The sequence below is a fragment of the Cervus canadensis genome, chromosome 24 (genome assembly GCF_019320065.1).
Source record: "Cervus canadensis isolate Bull #8, Minnesota chromosome 24, ASM1932006v1, whole genome shotgun sequence".
NCBI lineage: Eukaryota > Metazoa > Chordata > Mammalia > Artiodactyla > Cervidae > Cervus > Cervus canadensis.
Genome location: NC_057409.1, coordinates 35,974,949 through 35,997,512, shown reverse-complemented (window position 1 = coordinate 35,997,512; position 22,564 = coordinate 35,974,949). Strand labels below are relative to the sequence as shown.

At 37.4% G+C, this 22,564-nt stretch overlaps 1 protein-coding gene across 1 annotated transcript in view; it reads left to right on the top strand.

Annotated features, from left to right (window-relative positions):
- CPS1 (carbamoyl-phosphate synthase 1) overlaps positions 1-22,564 on the top strand; it is a 139,887-nt gene that overhangs the window by 15,364 nt on the left and 101,959 nt on the right. Inside the window, exons 2-6 of the mRNA XM_043445685.1 lie at positions 8,392-8,501; positions 11,770-11,914; positions 12,645-12,734; positions 17,808-17,864; positions 20,644-20,736. Of these exons, the coding sequence (XP_043301620.1) occupies positions 8,392-8,501; positions 11,770-11,914; positions 12,645-12,734; positions 17,808-17,864; positions 20,644-20,736 (495 nt within the window). The remainder of the gene's footprint in view (positions 1-8,391; positions 8,502-11,769; positions 11,915-12,644; positions 12,735-17,807; positions 17,865-20,643; positions 20,737-22,564) is intronic.

Here is a 22,564-nt window from a genome sequence, read left to right as displayed (position 1 = left end):
ATGAGTAAAATCCATATTTTAACAGGCAGGGTATGGAAGGGAAGGACAAAGCCAGATAATGGCAGGTGAAAGAGATGATCAAAACTGTTCTCTCCAGCCCAAGCCCATTTATACCCCTTCTTTCCTTACACCAGAGCACAATTTCAAACAGTTCCTAATGGGTAGGGCTGCTTAGGGCAGGAATAATAGTGCTAGGGAACAGGAAGTGATTTAGTCTATGAATTTTATTTTATTTTATTTAAACTTTTTTTTCCCTCATGCATCTGCTCTTCTCACGGCTTTTCTTCAGAAGTATGCCCTCTTTATACTTAAAATAATTCCTCTCTAGTTGGATGAAAAGTTATACTCTACTCTTAAGTGGAAATGTCTTTTCAAGCTGGTTTACAATTTAGATTAGGAGTATGTAAGCAGATTTGGGTAATAGTTATTTAGGTACTAGTAATAGATTATACCACGGAGAAGGCGATGGCACCCTACTCCAGTACTCTCGCCTGGAAAATCCCAGGAATGGGGGAGCCTGGTGGGCTGCAATCCATGCGGCCGCTGAGAGTCGGACACGACTGAGCGACTTCACTTTCCTTTTCATGCATTGGAGAAGGAAATGGTAACCCACTCCAGTATTCTTGCCTGGAGAATCTCAGGGATGGGGGAGCCTGGTGGGTTGCTGTCTATGGGGTCACAGAGTTGGACACGACTGAAGTGACTTAGCAGCAATAGATTATACATATATGTATATATGCCATGTATAATTACTTTATCTCTCAAAATCCATGATCTGAGCATTTGCCAATCACAATGTGCTTGACCTTATTGAAAGGAGATTTTCAGATAGAAGCTTAATGTTTCTGCTGCCCCTTGTTGTAAGGTTCTTATTATTATTTTTAGTGGACTATGAATATTTGGGTTGATAAATAACATTGAGTCAAGGATTGATTTACATTTGATTAACTAAAACAGTTTAAATATCTCTTAACTTCTAAGTTGAAAATGAGTACAAGTTGAACCTGAAACTTCTTTGTTATATTTCAGTATTTTATGTCAAATTGGTTGAGTCAATATGAATAAAAGATAATATTAACGACATCTAACTAGTTCTTTGACTCTGAGGCACTTAGATCTAAAATTAGATAATGAATTAAAAGTTAAATTTTTCTAATTGGCTATGATCTTGAGAGTTGAAGAATATTCTTATAATTTCATATGCACTTAAATGGTGATGAAGAATTAGACTATAATGAAAATGAGTACCCAATTAAAATTAAGCCACTAAGTGGATCCTGTCATAAGTGAAATTTAATTTACAAGAAGGTTTTACTGAGAAAAGTTATTGGAATTTTAGTAAGAGACCCAGAGGAGAAAATGTGAAAGGAAGAGCTGCAGGACATTTTAAAAGAATTGAGGCTGTTTATTCCAAATCAGAGATAAAAGTAAAATGAAGGGGAAAAAACCCCCAAAGTAGTCATCTGATAATAATGTTTATATACATATTCATATTTTGGAAAGAGAAAAGTTGTTCTTTGTGTCTAGTGAAGGCAAACTGAGCAAAATCCTTCTCAATTCCACTGAGAGGGAGTCAGATTAAACTCATCTTAGAATTTATTGTCTGCTTTATTGCCCTGTAGTGATCAACCTAGAGAGAAGCAGCAGACTCAAATTTCAAATTGAACTGGATCAATCTTCAGTTCAATTTAGTCTCTCATTTGTGTCCAACTCTTTGCGAACCCATGAACCGCAGCACGCCAGGCCTCCCTGTCCATCACCAACTCCTGGAGTCCACCCAAACCCATGTCCGTTGAGTCGGTGATGCCATCCAACCATCTCATCCTCTGTTGTCCCCTTCTCCTCCTGCCCTCAAACTTTCCTAGCAACAGGGTCTTATCAAATGAGTCAGCTCTTCGCATCAGGTGGCCAAAGTATTGGATTTTCAGCTTCAACATCAGTCCTTCCAATGAACACCCAGGACTGATCTCCTTTAGGATGGACTGGTTGGATCTCCTTGCAGTCCAAGACACTCTCAAGAGTCTTTTCCAACACCACAGTTCAAAAGCATCAATTCTTCTGCGTTCAGCTTTCTTTATAGTCAACTTTCACATCCATACATGACTACTGGAAAAACCATAGCCTTGACTAGATGGGCCTTTATTGGGAAAGTAATGTCTCTGCTTTTTAATAGGCTATCTAGGTTGGTCATAACCTTCCTTCCAAGAGTTCCTTCCAAGGATCAATCTTCCTTCCAAGGGTCAATCTTAGTCCGTGCTAATTCAACCAATTTTGATGATTAAAAAGTTAATAGATTTCAATGTTCAAAATAACTTTTGATCGCTTTGAATTTGACTTAGACCTTTCACTTGAGTTTGCTATTGCAAAAGTATGTGAGAATAATATGAGAAAGATGTTTCTGCAAAATTCATTTGTATAAGCTATTCTAAACCCAGGTAGAATACAGGATTTTCTTTCCATACTCCTATATTTTAGGATACACTGGGTAAGGATAGCATTCTCATTTTTTTCTATATTTTTAAAGTGAGAAAGGGACTGAAATAGTTTGTCATGTAATTCAAGCACTTCAGCCTATTTCTTGTGAAATTCCTATTAAATTGATGTAAATGATCCTTTTGTTTTATTTTTTTTTTTTAATTTTTTTATTAGTTGGAGGCTAATTACTTCACAACATTTCAGTGGGTTTTGTCATACATTGATATGAATCAGCGATAGATTTACACTTATTCCCCACCTTTTGTTTTAAATTACCATAATATTTAACTCTGCATAAGATGTATTTGAACACTCACATGCAGCATACTCACTCAGTATGCATATCTTGGGATAACTACCCACTAACCTTTCTCCCTCAATGCCAGTCACATCTCTTTCCCACCATAACACCTCCAAGTTGACTACACTTAAGGCGCTGTTGTGAAAAAGCGACTCAAAACAGATGTTTGTATTTTAAAATTTATATCTAGAACAAACTAAAACTGAATGTATAATCATGCTTTTCAGTATTTTTAAGATAATATTGTCTTGAGATAGTCACTTAGTGATGCTTTATTCATCCAACAAAATTTAAATGACTGTCTACACTGTACCAGGCACTGATGTTGGTCCTGGAGGCAGGCACATCAGTGAACAAAGCTAACCAAGCCCTCTGCTCACATGAAGTTCACTTTCTAGTGGGATTAGACAGATATTTTAAAGAAGACACTGGATGATATGTTAGAAGGCAACGAGTGCTGTGAAGAAAGAGTAGGCTAAGGAAATAGAGTGCTGAGGGGCATATTGCTATTTATTTCCACTCTTTTTTAGATTCTATTCCCATACAGGTCATTACAGAGCATTTAGTAGAGTTCCCCGTGCTATACAGCAAGTTCTTACTAGTTATCTATTTTATATCTAATAGTGTGTATGTGTCACTCCCAACCTCTCAGTTTATTCCTCCCCTCCTTAACACTCCTCTGTAAACACAAATTTGTCTTCTACATCTGTGACTCTATTTCTGTTTTGTAAATAGGTTTATTTGTACCACTTTTTTTTAAGATTCCACATATAAGCAATATCATATAATATTCATCTTTATCTGACTTACTTCACTCAGTATGACAATCTTTAGGTCTATCTATGTCACTGTAGATGGCATTATTTTATTCCTTTTTATGACTAATATTCCATTACATATATGTACTTCATCTTCTTTGTCCATTCCTCTATCAGTGGACATTTAGGCATATTGCAATTTTAAATAGGTCTTGCCAAGAAGATGAATGACTTTGAGTAAAGACTTGAAGGAATCTTTAAACTTCAGATTCAAAATTTGATGTTTTCTTCTTAAATTTTTAATTTTTATTACTGAAATCATTGGGCTGCAAAAAAATTAAACCAATCAATCCTAAAGGAAATTAACCTAAAGGAATAATATCCATTGGAAGGACTGATGCTGAAGCTGAAGCTTCAATATTTTGGCCACTTGATGTGAAGAGTCAACACATTGGAAAAGACCCTGATGCTGGGAAACACTGAGGGCAGGAAGAGAAGGGGGCAACAGAGGATGATGGTTGGATGGTATCATTGACACAATGGACATGAGTTTGAACAAACTCTGGGGGATAATGAAGGGCAGGGAAGCCTGGTGTGCTGCAGTCCATGGGATTGCCAAGAGTCATACATTATTTAGAGACTGAACAACAATAACTGAAATCATGAATGGGAAGGAAAGGGTGAATTATTTTATTAAAGAGAAATCTCTGAATGGAAAGGATGTATTTTCATCTTTGTATTTCCAGGTGTTTCAGAGGTATTCTTCTTGAGGTTTCCTCTATTTTACCATCCGAGCACATATCTGGCCTTTTTACTAAACTGAATGGGAGGGGGACTGAAGACATTTATCCATGTATCTTCAGAGCCGAGCATGGTACTTGGCACATGGTAGGAGCTAAATAATGTGACCTGAAAAATCTACTCTTTTATTGGCATATGCATTTTTTAATTAAACAGTTAGGGACCATGCCATGATAGAGGTCATTTATTTTATAGAACTTATATAGTCTTTGGCTACTTTTCCTGACATTCTATGAGTGTATAGACTTTTCTTCATTAAGTCTTCCTTGCACTTTTAGCATTCAAACTACAAAAGTGCTCTGGTAATATGCATTTAAATGATTATAGTCTAAATCCTAGACTATGCACATTTTTCTACTAGGTCTGAGGCAACTAAAATATCCTTCGATGGTAACAGTGATTTCTTTCAGACTTGTTGGAATGAAATAGCATTTGGGGACCTGTTAGCTAGAAAAGGGGATTCCAAATAATAGCTCTTTGTTCAGAGTATCTCCAGCGATTCATAGATAAGTCAATTGGCACCTATCATTTGAAACTCATCAGAGGCCAATGTAGTTAAGTGGAATATAAAGGGTAGTACAGGCAGTAAACAGAAGACTTGTAACAGTATAATGTGCAGTGGAAAAGAGACTGGAAGATCAATAAAAGCTGCAAAAAAGAAGAAAAAATATAATTATAGGGGCAAAAAGACATATTGAACACAATCTCAGGGACTATTTCAGGCAACAATAAATGTCTCCTCAAATATATCTTTAAAAGACAGAATGTAAAGTAGAAAATAGTCCCATGGAGAGAAGAAGAGAAATACCAAGCAGAATTGTAGGAATAAGCTAACAAGAGTCAGATTGCTTATGCTAATTTTTACCTTTTTTAAAAATAATTAGATGGTATCAGGTAGATCAGAGAATTTGAAATTCTTATAGGAGAAGAGGAGCAGTTCAGTTCAGTTGCTCAGTCATGTCCGACTCTGTGACTCCATGGACTGCAGCAGGCCAGGCTTGCCTGTCCATCACCAACTCCCAGAGCCTACTCAAACTCATGTCCATCGAGTTGGTAATGCCACCCAACCATCTCATCATCTGTCGTCCCCTTCACCTCCTGCCTTCAATCTTTCTCAGCAATAGGGTCTTTTCAAATGAGTCAGCTCTTCGCATCAGGTGGCCAAAGTATTGGAGTTTCAGCTTCAGCATCAGTCCTTCCAATGAATATTCAAGACTGATTTCCTTTAGGAAGGATTGGTTGGATCTCCTTGCAGTCCAAGGGACTCTCAAGAGTCTTCTCCAACACCACAGCTCAAAAGCATCAATTCCTTGGTGCTCAGCTTTTTTTATAGTCCAACTTTCATATTCATACATGACTACTGGAAAAACCATAGCTCTGACTAGATGGACCTTTGTTGGCAGATAAGAGGATAAAGAAAAGCAAAGGGAAAAATATAAACAGAGGTATTATGTTAGGCAGGTACGACTGAGTACAGTAGACAAATTGGCATATATGACAACTGAAATTTTCAGTTCATGTGCCAAGTTTTGCCAACTAAGTACAGTTATTTTAGGTTCTAAGAAAGTTAAATATTATTTTAAAAAATATCAGGAGGTAAATGTTTCCTGACTTACCTCCATTTTATGAAAGCATTTGGCTACACATGACTTCCTCAAGAACAGAAAATAATACTTTCAGTAGAAATTATTTTTTGACAGTATTTTTCCATGACTTGAAACGGAGGTTTTCATCTGCTGAAATACATCAGAGATACCGAGGACATTTTCCCAATAAATTTACCCCTATTGAGAACCACCACCTTAGACATTTGATTAACTTGTAGTATTCTTTGGAAATGTACTGAACATGATCACTTTTACTTCCTGAAATCATCAGCCTCTGTCCTGAATTACAAATAAAGAATGGTTGATAAATTAAAATGTAAAATAAGAAAATAATATTATTAGAAGTGACATGCAAAGATGATTTCCCAGATAGAAACAGAATTCAGACTGGGTAACTGTGTGTTAAGCCAGTGTCTGTCAGGGAAGTCTTGTTATCATGCATTAATTACATTAATTAATTACTTACATTAATTACTTATTGTGCTTTCCTCTGTACTAATTCCAAAAACTTTTTAGTTTAGTGGCTGAGAAGGTAAATCATGACTATTTAAAGGTAATGTCAAACTTGAGATCTTGAACACTGGTTCCAAGGTTGTAGATATAAGAAAACTTTGCCTCAAAGATTATTTGATAAGTTAGGTGAAGGATAACATACTTTTGGTTAACTCTGCTCATGGAGACTCATACACACACTGATACAAACACATATAAAATGTGCCAGATAGCACTTTGTCCAACTTTCTGAAAGGAACTTGTGTACTTTGTAACTAAAGGAGGCATTGTATTTCTAAAGAGAAGTTTACAACAGAAAAGTAATGAGGTTTTACCATTTTAACACTTGAAAAGCTGAGTACACTTTGTTAAACTAGAACATAGAAACAGAGGTCTAGAAATCATGTATTGTGTTCCTGTTGTATACCAAGGTTGGTGTGTGTGTGTGTGGTAAGACTGGAGGTGAGTGGTAGGATAGAAAAGGATTCAACACCATAGGATCCAGAGCTAAAAATGTGAGGAAAGGAAAGGAGAGAATTAGTGTATTTCTATCTCTGATGGCTGCATTTCACCCTTGAAGAGAGAATAGCATCGTGATCATCCTTACTTAAGTGATTTCAACTCATGGCCAAATTTGTTTCATTCATATCTCTATTCATTCTCCCAACTTCTGATTATTTGAAGAAACCTCAGATATGATATAAGTCTATCCTAAAGTATTTCAGTATATATCTTAAAAAATGAAAATTCTTAAAAATATAATCATAATGCCATTCTCTGTCTTAAAAATTATACTGAATAGAATAAAATATCAATTTAGTTTCTAATTTCCTCAATTATTGCTGAGATATTTTCCTTTATAGTTTACTTTTAATAAAATCAAAATGTTGGGGGCTTCCCTGTGGCTCAGTGGTAAAGAATCCATCTGCCAATCAGAAGACACGACTTCAATCTCTGGCCTGGGAAGATCCCACATGTTGTGGAGCAACGAAGCCCGTGGGCCACTATTGAGCCTGGTCTCTGGAGCCTGGGAGCTGCAACTTCTGAGCCTGTGTGCTGTAACTCCAAAGCCTGAGTGCCCTAGAGACTGTGCTCCACAACAAGAGAAACCCCCACAGTGAGAGGCCCAGGCACCGCAATGAAGATAGCTCCTGTGGCTAAGTTGTGTCTGAACTCTTTGAGACCCCATGGACTGCAGCCCACCAGGCTCCTCTGCCCATGGGATTCTCCAGGCAAGAATAGTGGAGTGGGTTGCCATTTTTGAACTTGCATCTCCTGCATTGGCAGGCAGAGTCTTTAATACTGAGCTACCAGGGAAGCATCCTGGATATAATTAATTCTACTAGAAAGCAAAATGTGATGTATTTTCAGATGTTCCATAGTGCTTGCTTTTGCATCAGTATTCATAGAACAATAAAGTTTTAGTTTCTTTATGATCCTAAAGCTCAGGGAAGGGGCAGCACTTGAGATAAGTTCATCAAACACAAGGGGTCTGTGGAAAACAGTTTGACAGATAACCTTGAAGATCCCTTCTAGTTCTAAGCCTCAGAATACTGAAGAGCTGTATGATACAATTCACAGTGTTATTTCTCTTAAGTTATACTTGAGCAAAGCTAGGGAATACCAAGAGGGAAAAGACAGATACAGCATTTCAGCTAAATTGAAGTATTTCTGGGTTATCAATAATTCTACAAGTGGACTGAGGATAGACAAAGTATTGATATGCTTCAGTTCCTCTTTCAAGCAAAACAAAACAGCTGCCAGTGAGAAGAGCCATACATTTGAAGAAAAGTGGTCAGTAACAGGATATCAACTTCAAATCTAGAGAGTATGGTTTTTATCAAATATACTGTGCATTTATTTAATACATTTGCATATTGTAATTTTGGATTTTTTTTTCAGCTAGTTGTGCTTTATATTTTGTATTCTACTAAGATTCACACATCTGTTTCTTTAGGCACAGACAGCACATATTGTCCTGGAAGATGGAACTAAGATGAAAGGTTACTCCTTTGGCCATCCATCCTCTGTTGCTGGTGAAGTGGTTTTTAATACTGGCCTGGCAGGGTAAGTAATGCTTCTCTTCCAAGGCTTTCTTTTTCTTTGATATAGAGGAATAGCTGGATGATATGACTCATGGTGGGAAGTTGAAATCATCGCATCATCATTATCACACTACACATTATCCTGAAGTTGCCTTGCGCTTGTACACAGCTTGAACCTTGGACACAAACTCCTCCCTGTGGCTGTAAATGAAAGAGAATATAGACACTGGTGTTCCCCTGGTAAAAAAGAACAAAGTTAATTCTAGAAACTTCGGGTACAAAGACACAAGTTATGTTGATATTACCAAGTAGCTTCTGACAGGCAAGCGATCAGCACCAATCTAGTTTAAGGTGAAAATTGAAGCAAGGAAAAGGGTGCGTAGTGCACTCTAGTGCCACTCCATTAGTGAAGTGAAGAATCAGCTTTGCACTTCTAATATGAACTACTTTAAGGAGCTAAGGGGCTTCTCAGGTGGTGTTAGTGGTAAAGAACGTGCCTGCCAATGCAGGAGACATAAGAGACGCTGGTTCAACCTCTGGGTTGGGAAGACCCCCGTGAGGAGGGCATGGCAACCCACTCCAGTATTCTTGCCTGGAGAATCCCATGGACAGAGGAACCTAGTGGGCTATATTCTATAGGGTCACAGAGAATGGGACATGACTGAAGCAACTTAGCACACACACAAAGAGCTAAGAAAGTCTTTAGCTATTTTGTAATTTTGCACTCTATTAAGAAAGGTGAAATAATAGATATATTTATTATCTTGAGGTAATCCATGGGAGACCTGGTACATAGATCTGATATTTTCAAAATTTATCAAGTGAGACTAAATTTAGTATTTAAGATCTGCTAATATACATACATCACTGAAGGTAAGAGTTGCTACAGAAATTATGCAGCTGCTTTTATCTAGCCAATAAATGTTCATCTGGCAACCAGGAGGCCGAAGTTCTGGTCTCAGTGCTAATGGTAACTGATGATGTGACATTGTGAAAATCACTCAGGCTTTCTAAGTCTTACTTTCCATATGTAAAGAGTGAGGGAATTGGATCAGCTAGTAATTTATAGCTGGGGATTTAAAAATTATATCTTAAAAAATTAGGTGGTTTCAAAAGGTTTCCATTAGAGATTCAAAAGATTAAACTTTAAAATAGCTGATGAATTCTTTAGGGAAATTCAGTTAACCTTACCTTATAAAGACAAGGAGGCATTGGGTTAACTGATATTGAAGATATTGATTGACCAAGCTTCCATTATATCATTAATGTACATTCTTCACTAAACTCTTAGTTCCCTGTTTGAAATAAAGAATATTAGATGATTTTTAAAATAGTTCCACTGGTGAGAACATTAAATTACAGAGTATGAAAACTGTTTGCAAAGTTTTGCTTCACCAGGCAATTATTTAAGCCTTTCGACAGCACTAATTACTAGCTGTGTTAATATACCTGCCAACAAACAACTGTTTAATATAGATCAGAATGATGGAGGGCACTAGAGTTTTCTTCTCTGCGATAGATTACGGGTAATAAATCTTGTCACATCACAAAAGTCAAACAGGACCTGATGGATTAATTTGCTTCCAACACTGCAGTTCTCTAAGACAAGCTGTATTTATTCATTTACTGGAGACAGCATTGTAAGCTTATGTTTAAAGGGAGCAGCCAGTTCTTTTATGGGAAGAAAGAAGAAAGGAAGTAAAATTAAATTAATTAAAGGCTTTTTTTTTTTCATGTAGAAAAAGGCATTCATTAATAAGGTTAGTCCACAGATCCTATTTTCCATTGAGAAATGCTGCTTTCCTTCATTGGTGGCTCACCCAGTAAGGTGCTTGATAAGGGAGTTATTTTGTTTTTCATCAGCAAGATACGCATTTATATTGTGTGTAAGCCTTGGTTTAAAAAATTATTAGTTCCTGACAGGTCAGAGGCATTTGAGAAATTAGCTGATGGGGGTGTGGGTATGTGTAAATATCACAGCACTTTTGTCACCTAAGAGTTTGCTGAGCTGAGAGACAATTCTGTTGACAAGGGAGTTCTGGGAGGAGTTAGTCTGCGTGGGGGTAGAAGAATTCATGTTGACTACTGCTGGAGCTGAACTTCATTGGTTTTGAGGTTGTCATTCTGTCCCCCTCAGCACCTAAATCCACTTTCAATAGTAATCTACAAGAAAGATTAGGTTTAACTCATTCTGTGCGAAGTAAAAATGTAGGAGAGTGGAAAAAAATCTCATTGCAGTGTATTTCAAAATATGGAATAGCTATAGATAGATCCTGAATAATATTTCATATTATTAAGAATAAACATTTTATATATAATTTTATTTATATATAGAACAGAAACAAGAATACATGTATTCTTATTTTTTCCCTCCTTACACTTTAAAATAAAGCCCTCTGTATTTACTCTTAATTCTATATCCTTACTTTAAAATAGTTACTTGGAATCTTTTAATTTAGAAGACAGAAATGCTTTTGATCAATTTTTGTGGCATTCATTTTATTCTATAAAAAAAATCAAACATATACTATCAATAATAACTTGATAATTATCAAACATATACCTCTCTATACCTAAAGTATTTAAAAATAAATGTTATTAATTTTTTTCATAAAAAATAAATTAATATTTTAAATAATCAATAAATTTTAACAAACATATATACCCAGACAGCCACCATTGATGTAATCAGTATGTTCTCCAGTATGCTAAAAGATAAAAAGACTTTTCAACTTTTGACAGTTAATATTTTGGCAAAACTGTCATCCATCAGTAGTAAATATCAGTTTGGACTCACTCATATCTGGTACTTGGGGAATCTTTGGGAATTAAAATACCTGCAAACATTAAATAGAGCAATATTGGGATGGGGGACACATGTGCACCCATGGCTGATTCATGTCAACATATGGCAAAAACCACTACAATGTTATGAATTAATTAGCCTCCAATTAAAATAAATAGATTAACTTAAAAGATTAATACCTTATGAAGAATTTTTCAAGGTATTAAAAATTTAAGAAACTGAGGGAATAGAAAATTAAATAAGAATATGCCACAGTACTTAACAGTCTTTTCATATCAGTAATATCATGGGATACGTTTCCATATTTTACTGTAAAATTTCCCTAAGTTTGGCAAAATCTAGAGACAAGCTTGTAAGATTTTGTTCTCATGTTCTTTAATTTTCAAGGGTCAAATAAATCAGATTATGAATGCAGAATCGGAATAAATTAGATCAAGTATACAAATCAAGAATTTGTTGGTAATTTTTTGGTATCTTTACTCAGGTACCCAGAAGCTCTTACTGACCCTGCTTACAAGGGGCAGATTCTTACCATGGCCAATCCTATTGTTGGGAATGGTGGAGTGCCTGACACTGCTGCACTGGATGAACTGGGACTCAGCAAATATTTGGAATCTGATGGAATTAAGGTAGTACCAGTGATGACTATTTAAAAAGTATAGTTGATTTATTTTAAGAACCTAGGTTGGACAAAGTTTCGGCATCTGTCCTGTAGTAAAAATAATTAAATTTATAGTCTCAATCTCATTCCTAGGTATATGAGAATAAGTTTTAGCATGGAGCTATTCTGAATTTCATTTCTCAGGGCACTTTGTATTCATTCTTAATGCTGTGGATGAAATGTGACTTCATTTGGAAAAATGTTATAAGTTCAGATAACAGCGATGCTACAAGAATTTGTATTGAATCACTTTTTAAAAGGATTTTAAGAATCAACTCTGTATCAGTTATTTATCTTTTAAATCTTACTCTGTATGGGAGATAAATAAAAGATAACTTGTATGCCAGCCTAAAAGTAAAAGTAAATACAATGAAAATTTCCTATTATAATGTAAATTTGATTACTATCATGGGGATATGAACCATATAAACTATTCAAAAATGTATACAGGGTGCTGAGAAGGGAGATCTAGTTTAGCCTCCTGATTTGGCAAACCAGGTAAGACTGTCCCCCACATGAAAACTAAGGTAGTGACTATATATCTTTAAAAAAATTTTTTTTATCATATTTTGTTCTTCAAGTCTCCAAAATTTTAAGCATTTTATTGGTAGGTAATAAAAAATCTGAGCTGACTCAAGTTACAAGAGTTGGATAGCATTTTGTGATCACTTTCAAAAACTGACAGCCTGTCTTTCTAGGTTGCAGGTTTGCTGGTGCTAAATTATAGTGATGACTACCACCACTGGCTGGCTACCAAGAGTCTAGGACAGTGGCTACGGGAAGAAAAGGTGAGAAATATCCAGCAGCCAGCATCACCTAAGGATGATTGGTGGGGTCCTGGAAAGTTGGGAAGGTGTATGTAATTGCAAAGGGCCAAACAAATGAGGCAGATCACACACTTTCGGATCCTTTTGTTTCAGAGTACTTCCTTCTGTTACTACAGGCTGAATGTCCAGAACTCGTTCTTTAAACAGAGGAACTTAATCAGTTCAGTTAGTCAGTCATGTCCAACTCTTTGCAACTCCATGGATTGCGGCACACCAGGCTTGCCTGTCCATCACCAACTCCGAAGCCTAATCAAACTCATGTCCATTGAGTCAGTGATGCCATCCAACTATCTCATCCACTGTTGTCCCCTTCTCCTCCTGCCTTCAATCTTTCCCAGCATCAGAATCTTTTCCAATGAGTCAGTTCTTTGCATCAGGTGGCCAGAGATTTGGAGTTTCAGCTTCAGCATCTGTCCTTCCAATGAATATTCAGGACTGATTTCCTTTAGGGTTGACTGTTTGGATCTCCTTGCAGTCCAAGGGACTCTCAAGAGTTTTCTCCAACACCACAGTTCAAAAGCAACAATTCTTCTGTGCTAAGCTTTCTTTACAGTCCAACTCTCGCATCCATACATGACCACTGGAAAAACCATAGCTTTGAGTAGATGGACCTTGACTAAGTAATGTCCGTTCTTTTTAATATGCTGTCTAGGTTGGTCATAAGTTTTCTTCCAAGAAGCAAGCATCTTTTAATTTCGTGGCTGCAGTCACCATCTGCAGTGATTTTGGAGCCCAAAATAATAAAGTCTCTCACTGTTTCCACTGTTTCCCCATCTATTTGCCATGAAGTGATGGGAACAGATGCCATGATCTTAGTTTTCTGAATGTTGAGTTTTAAGCCAACTTTTTCACTCTCCTCTTTCACTTTCATCAAGAGGCTCTTTAGTTCTTCTTCGCTTTCTGCCATAAGGGTGGTGTCATCTGCATATCTGAGGTTATTGATTCCAGCTTGTGCTTCATCCAGCCCAGCATTTCACATGATGTATTCTGCATATAAGTTATATAAGCAGGGTGACAATATACAGCCTTGACATACTCCTTTCCCTATTTGGAACCATTCTGTTTTTCCATGTCCAGTTCTAACGGTTGCTTCTTGACCTGCATACAGATTTCTCAGGAGGTAGGTCAGGTGGTCTGGTATTTCCATCTCTTTAAGAAGTTTTCCACAGTTTGTTGTGATCCACAATGTCAAAGGCTTTGGTGTAGTAAATAAAGCAGAAGTAGATGTTTTTCTGAAACTCTCTTGCTGTTTTGATGATCCAGCGGATGTTAGCCATTTGATCTCTGGTTGCTCTACCTTTTCTACATCCAGCTTGAACATCTGGAAGTTCACGGTTCACATACTGTTGAAGCCTGGTTTGCAGAATTTTGAGCATTACTTTGCTAGCGTGTGAGATTATATTTTCAGTTTATCCACTAGGTGGCACTCATACATGCTTAGTGAAAATGAAAGTCGCTGAGTCGTGTCCAACTCTGTGCGACCCCCATTGACTATATGGTCCATGGAATTCTCCAGGCCAGAATACTGGAGTGGTTAGCCTTTCCCTTCTCCAGGGGATCTTCCCAACCCAGGGATTGAACCCAGGTCTCCAGCATTGCAGGTGATTCTTTAGCAGCTGAACCACGAGGGAAGCTGAAGAATACTGGAGTGGGTAGCCTATCCCTTCTCCGGGAGATCTTCCTCACCCAGAAATCAAAGTGAGGTCTCCTGCATTGCAGGCGGATTCTTTACCAACTGAGCTACCAGGGAAGCCTTTCTCAATCTGCAAAGGGGTTAGAGAAAATTTTAGAATTCTCTGTAGTCTGGAACAACTTAACTACTCCTTCCCGTTTTAACCAGGATCTAGATATGTAACTTGTGCCATAGATTCTAGTACCAGCTCAGTCATTAACTAGCTGTGTGACCTTGCTCTGGTCATGCAATCATACCATACTTTCTTAATTTTAGTTTTTAATGAGTGTGAACAAACAGATTGCCATCAAGTCTTTTTGGGCTTAAAGGTTATGACTCAATGACATAATTGGATATCATCTCATTTGAAGTAATAAGTGAAAAATGTTACTAACTTTACCTTGCATGCTAAGTCGCTTCAGTCATGTCTGACTCTTTGCAACCCTATGGACTGTAGCCCACCAGGCTCCTCTCTCCATGGGATTCTGCAGGCAAGAATACTAGAGTGGGTTTCCATGTCCTCCTCCAGGGAATCTTCCCCACCCAGGGATCGAACCCACGTCTCTTATGTCTCCTGCATTGGCAGGCAGGTTCTTTACCACTAGTGCCACCTGGGAAACCCTATATCTGCCTTTCTTTGAGTATTATTTTCTAATCAAATAAGAGTATTCTCCTGGGTTGAATGTCAGACATACTTAGAATAATTAGAGTTAATGGACCTGCTATATTATACTTCATTTCTACCATTATAATAGCTGCTTTTTCTTAAGTTGCTATTGGGCCTGTAATTGGTAGAATATTAACCTGAAAAAATTCTGACACTCCGATGAGCATCTACCACATGTGTATGCTTAGATGCTCAGTTGTGTCCGATTCTTTGTGACCCTATGCACTGTAGCCCGCCAGGCTCCTCTGTCCATGGGATTCTCCAGGCAAGAATACTGGAGTGGGGTGCCATTTCTTTCTCCAGGGGGATTTTCCCAACCCAGGGATCGAACCCAGATCTCCTGCATTGCAGGCAGTTTCTTTACCATCTGAGCCACCAGGGAAGCCCAAACATCTACTAACTGGGGCTCAATGTTGCCTCTTCCTAACAAATAAAAAAAATATTGACCTTAGTTTCCTGGATATCATTACTGCTAAATGTTAATAGAGATAATAAAGCATCTTTATGATCTACCAGGTCTTTTCTAGTTTCTTTCAATCATTGTCTGAATTTACCTGTTTGTAGTTGTCATTAATGTTTCCTTCGTGTTATGTCGGCACCTGATACTATAGCTGCTTTGTGTCAGAATTAATAGTTTAAGTATAACCCATGGTTTGTTAGCTTGTTTTAAAAATGTGCCTTGAGTCTTCTTCCATAATCATTGACACATAGAGTAGAACAGGGTCTAAAATTATAGCCAGTTTACCTCCTTCTATGGACGGGTGAGGGAAGACACCTTGCTGATACATCACTCAGATAATTGGCTGAAGAAAAAAGAACTAGAATCTGTTTCCTCATTCTTAACTCTGCTTTTTCCCATTTTACCTATGGGAAATATGTTCTAAGACCCCCTGTGGATGCCTGAAACTGTGGATAGTACCAAATCCTATATATAATAATACGGCAGAAAGTGAAGAAGAACTAAAGAGCCTCTTGATGAAAGTGAAAGAGGAGAGTGAAAAACTTGGCTTAAAACTCAACATTCAGAAAACTAACTTCATGGCAAATAGATAGGGAAACAATGGAAACAGTGAGAGATTTTATTTTGGGGGGCTCCAAAATCACTGCAGATGGTGACTGCAACCATGAAATTAAAAGATGCTTGCTCCTTGGAAGAAAAGCTATGTTCAACCTAGACAGCATATTAAAAAGCAGATTCATTACTTTGCCAACAAAGGTCTGTCTACTCAAAGCTATGGTTTTTTAGTAGTCATGTATGGATGAGAGTTGGACTATAAAGAAAGCTGAGCACCGAAGAATTTATTCTTTTGACTTTGGTGTTGGCAAAGACTCTTGAGAGTCCCTTGGACTGCAAGGAGATTAAACCAGTTAACCATAAAGGAAATCAGTCCTGAATATTCATTGGAAGGACTGATGCTGAAGCTGAAACTCCAATACTTTGGCCACCTGATGCAAAGAACTGATTCATTGGAAAAGACCCTGATGCTGGGAAAGATTGAAGGTGGGAGGAGAAGGGGACAACAGAGGATGAGATGGTTGGATGGCATCACTGACTCGAGGGACATGAGTTTGATTAGGCTCTGGGAGTTGGTGGTGGACAGAGAAGCCTGGCGTGCTGCAGTCCACGGGGTCTCAAAGAGTTGGATATGACTGAGCGACTGAACTGAACAGATATATATGCTAATGCCGTATTTTTTCTTGGATATACATACCTATGACAAAGTTTGATTTATAAATTAGGCACAGTAAAGGAATATCTGAATTTCCAGCATCACTACTCTTGTGCTTTGGAGCTAGTATTAAGTTAAATAGGGCTCTTTGAACTCAGCACTGAGATATTGCGGCCATAAACCTGGTAATTCAGTTGGCTACTAAATGACTCAAGGTGGGATTCGTTGGAGAAAGCGGTGGTTCACATACACTATTCAGAATGGTACACAATTGAAACCTTATGAATTGTTTATTTATGAAATTTTCCATTTAAAAAAATATTTTTAGACTATTGGCAATAGCAGGTAACTGAAACCACAGAAAGCAGAACTGGATACGAGGGATAGATACCACGTCTATCCTTATCTAATCTAGTCAAAGAAACTAAATCAAGTGGAGGTGTTTCTGATTGACTAATAGACTAGGCAAAATTTAACAGAGGTGCTTGTTAAGGAAACTCTGGGGGGTGGTGAAGGACAGGGAAGCCTGATGTTCTGCAGTCCACAGGGTCACAAAGAGTTGGCCACACCTGAGTGGCCGGACAACTAGAACAACCTCCAGGTAAACCCACTGATTGCCTCCTATGTGCCAGAAGCATGGCTTTGCATATAATTTATGTAATTTTGCTTATGAAGTTCACTTCACAAATTCTGTCATTTTAAAATATACATGTATATATAAAATTGTCTTACGTGTTTAATATCCTGGATTAAAAGCAACAAAACTGTAGAAGAAGATTGATGTTCAAAATTTCTCATTTTTCATTCTGAGGAATGGTCTGGGTATTAAGAGTCCTGTGCCCAACAAGAACAGCAATTTACCTTGTTCTCACAACACAGTCACGCTAGATCAGAGGAAAGAAGGAGTAGGGAAATTATTTACTGCTCAAGTAGATAGATGATGTTAAGTTGGCAACTTGAAAACACTAAGCTGGACCTAATTTCCTCCAATTTTACTGTCACTACATTTTTTTTTTTCTCCACAGGTCCCTGCAATTTATGGAGTGGATACAAGAATGCTGACTAAAATAATTAGAGATAAGGTATTGTAGTCATATTTAGCCAAATCTATGTTTATATATATGTTTATGTATACACAGATATATATATATATATGTATACATATATACACATATACATATGTATATATATGCATATATATACACATACATACATATATACACACACATACATATGCATATACACACACATACATATGTATGGTTTTTCTCAGTGCCCAGGGAACCCACTGGTATGTAAAAGAACAAATCCAGCCCATTTCTGTCATTTGGGTCTCTGTCATCCTGTTTTACTTTTTCAAAGTTACTTGAGGTAACTTTCAAGACTGAATACTTGATTGGGATGTTTGTTCATGAGTGGTTTTGAGATTAATTCCCTCAGCAGTAGCTAACTGAGTGCCCACTCTATGCTCACCATCCCAAGTAAAGTCTTGGTGATTCAGCTCATGTGACAGGGCCAGTGAAACAAGTGGAGAAGGTAACTAGATGCATAAGAATGTTGCCTAAATTGAATACCTACCTGCTGAAAAATGCAAACCACGAAGTGTACAGCACTAGGGCTGTTATCTGTTTAGTCTTTTTGAAGGAGTTTGTACAATTTGTGAGTGTATTAAATGAGCCCTCTATGTGCTACCTCGATTAGTCTTTCTTAAAATTGTTCCAGTGACCAAGATGAAGGTAAGTTTGTCTATTGCTTTTCTATCTGCTTGCTGAAATATTTGACCCTTGCTCTGAGAATGTCTCATCACCGTCTGCTTCCTCCTCCTTGTAATAAGAGGTGGACACTTTTTTCTCACATGAAACCTTCATATCCCAGACCAGAAAGAAACTTTATCTCATGAACGTTAACTAAATACCTTAAATGCCATTAGAGGTTTCTCATTATATTCTATATATTTTCTTGAAAAAGAAAGGAAGATACAGTTTCAAAGTGAAAAAGTTTCTCCAAGAAAATCTGTTGTAGATTCCTTATTAGAATACATATGGACTCAGGATCTCTATTAGCAGTAAGAAAGCTTTAAAAATAAGAACATGGCCACATACTTATGACCAGAAGGAAGACAGAGAGAATGTTTGCAATCCTTCACTCTACCTCTGATTTCATTCCCTCCTCCATGATTTTCTTGAGGATAAATGTTCTAGATTATTTATGCAGATTATATATCCCAGGTGGACTTTTGCATTTTCTTAGCCCAATGATGTTGTGGGAGCAGTAAACAATGATAAGAGTGCCAGATGAGAGGGGGAATAAAATTGGGAAATTCAATTCAAGCTGTAGAATTGGCAGATTGGATACATTATAGGCAGGCTTAGTAATTTGGGAAAATATAAGACCATATTATTTTTTCATGTGATTTATTAGTTTAAGGTGAACCTTGCTTTATCAATGGAGTAGAAAATGGCAACTCACTCCAGTATTCTTGTCTGGAAAAATTCCATGATCAGAGGACACTGGTGGACTGCAGTCCCTGGAGTCTCGAAAAGTCGGACATGACTGAGCACTGCTTTTATTAGAGGTAGTTAGGTTTTCAAAATCTGGCTGAATAGATTAGCAGGACAAAATAGTAGTACTGCCTATTATATTTGATTATGAGTAATATGGGCTCATATTAAAAATGTATGTTGTAGCTTTTAGTTCTCTGAGTCTTAGGTTGAAGAGTAAGGGTGTTTTTCATTCAGCATGCTTTAAGTAAAAGGGAATAAGAACTGAAAACCAAATTTCGAAATTAGGGATCCATAAATATAGTCAAGGAATTCTGTGATTTGGACTATAAAAGTAAGTGGAGACCACCATGAAACTTAATAATCCAGTATGGAAGGGAAAGGTGGTTTTCACTGTCTTTCCCAGAGTTTGAGATGGTACTCTGGTTGTAATAATCACACTGAAATAACCATCTGGATGAGCTGCTAGCATCAACTCACTCCCAAGTTACTTCTTCTCCTAAGAAATATGTTTCAGAGGGAAATAAAGACTTTCTTCTCTACCTTCAGTGCAACAATTTCCTTGGAGACAAGCAAATCAGTAAACTATTTTGATCTCCTCCCCCTCTCAATAAAGTCTTCGTTACAAAACATAATATGCCATTTTTTTTATCTTTTCCCCTCTCAATAAAGTCTTCATTACTAAACATAATATACCATGTGTCTAAATAGGTCAAACTAGATTTACTAACAAATAAGCTAATCTCAGGATAGCAAAGAATAATATGAAAACATTTGCCATGTTCTGGCTAGCAAGGCTAATTTGTGAAAACTTTATAGAAGGTTAAGCCTTCTCTAAAGTTCAAGCCCTTATTAGCATATAAAAAAAATGAAACTTTCATCGCCATTTCTCAAAGTTTGTGACTTATACAACATTTCACATTTTTTTTTTCCGTGTGAATTTTACTGTTTAAAAATATTCCCATTCTTTTTCAATTTTCAGCAAGTTTTAGATTTCCTTTCTTTTTCTCAATCTATTATCTTGCCACATCTCCAACGAAATAGTTTTAGGTCATAAGTACACTAAATACTCTGATTTGCACTTCCTGGCAATCCAAAATCTGTTATCCTTTGACTTTGCTTACCCCAGGTGACTCTCTCAGCCCTAAAAGACGTAATTTTACTTCCGAGCATGTTTTCCAAAATGTACCATGCAAACTGCTTCATCTTTTCAAGTTGAGAAGATGAAGATCTGCTGATGGTTATGAGTAGTTATAAAGACATTGAAATATTGGAGCAGCTGTATAAGTTCCTGTGAATTTATCCTGCCAGCGCCTGCATCATCGCCCCCTGCTAACTGTCTAATTTTTTAATTTGATAGGGTACCATGCTTGGGAAGATTGAATTTGAAGGTCAGTCTGTGGATTTTGTGGATCCAAATAAGCAAAATTTGATTGCTGAGGTTTCAACCAAGGTGAGAGCTTTTCCTTCATATTTTGTGGTTTTGTTTTATTCCCTTTAGATCTTCCTATTCTGTAATACCAAAATCTACATTTAAGCAAAAATCATCTTCCACAAGCATCAGAATTGAAGGGAAAATGGTTATAAATTGATATATTGCAAAAGCAGTGCATTTAAAGTTAGCAACTTCTACTTGTAGGGAACTTGCATGGCTTGATTTAGAGTCTGTTTACTATTATTTTAATTTTTCTTATTTCTTTTTGTGGTTCCTTCACTCAAGACTTTAAAATATCAAATATAAGGGCCATTCAACTGCCAGATAGGTACAGTGACAATCAGTAGTCAGAGCTAATGGTCTGCCAGAGAGTTGAGAGCAGTTTATAGAATTCAGACACAATATTGTAATGAGGATCTGAGGTTATTTTGTGCAGGGAAAAGAATTCCTGTGCACACCGAAAATTTAGTGTATTATACCTCACTTCAAAAATTAGTGTTCCTCATGACGGCTGTACCACTCGAAAGTGAGATATGTATATTGCATATTTATAAGAAGGCATAGAATACATCCAACTATTCTACGAAATCAATACCTGTGTTGATATTGATTAAAGTTGTGAGTCTCTTGGGCTATAGTTTCTGTTCTTGGGGACCATAGAGTTTGGTGGGCTATGCAAACAAGCTATCATCATGGAGCAAATATTATAATAAATGCTGTCTTTGGAATGTGCACAAGGCATCATAAGGTCATGTGTGGGGAAACATCCAGTTAAAGAGGTAGATTAGGGGAGTCCCTGCAGAGGATTCAGGCTTGTCCTGAGACATAAAGAATAAGTCAGTAGATGGAGAACTAGGAGAGCTTTGTTTTAGGCAGAGGAAATGGCATGTGTTGAAATGCACAGAAGCGTGAAACAATACGGTGTGTTTGAAAAGTTATGCTTAATTCGGTGTGTCTGACCAACAGGTTCACAAATACAGCTGTTCACATTTGGCTAAAGTTGAGTGGAGATGGACAGGGCTAGAGCTAGAGGGTTTAGTATTATTGACTCAATGAATCAACTGAACTCCAAAATCAGCAACATGTTGGAGCAAAATAAACTGGAATAAAGAGCAAGTAACTAGAAAGTTATTGCAGTTAATTCAGACAAAAGTCATGAAAGCTCAGACTGACCAGCAATAGCAGGAAAAGAAACAGCAAGATGGTTTAGACAAATAGGAGAAAGAAATAGGGGGCTTCCCAGGTGATGCTAGTGGTAAAGAGCCTGCTTGCCAATGCAGGAGACGTAAGAGATGTGGGTTTGATTCCTAGGTCGGGAAGATTCCCTGGGAGGAGAGCATGGCAACCCACTCCAGTATTCTTGCCTAGAGAATTCCGTGGACAGAGAAGCTTGGCAGGCTACAGTCCATAGGGTCGCACAGAGTTGGACACAACTGAAGCGACTTAGCATGCACCTAAACAAATAGGAGATAGAGATTTCAACACACTTCCCTATGAGGACTTCCCTGGTGGCTCAGACTGTAAAGCATCTGCCTACAATGCTGGAGACCCGAGTTCAATTCTTGGGTTGGGAAAATCGCCTGGAGAAGGAAATGGCAACCCACTCCAGTATTCTTGCCTGAAAAATCCCATTGACGGAGGAGCCTACAGTTCATGGGGTTGCAAAGAGTTGGACATGACTGAGGGACTTCACTTCACTTCACTTCCCTATGAAGAGATGAGACACAGCGTGATAGAGTGCTATTTTAGAACTAACTTGGGGTAGCATTTCCTGAATGTGAGAAGCACTGGCCTGGAGAAAGTCACCTTAAAAAAAATTCTATGGTCAAATAAGGTTGAAAAACAC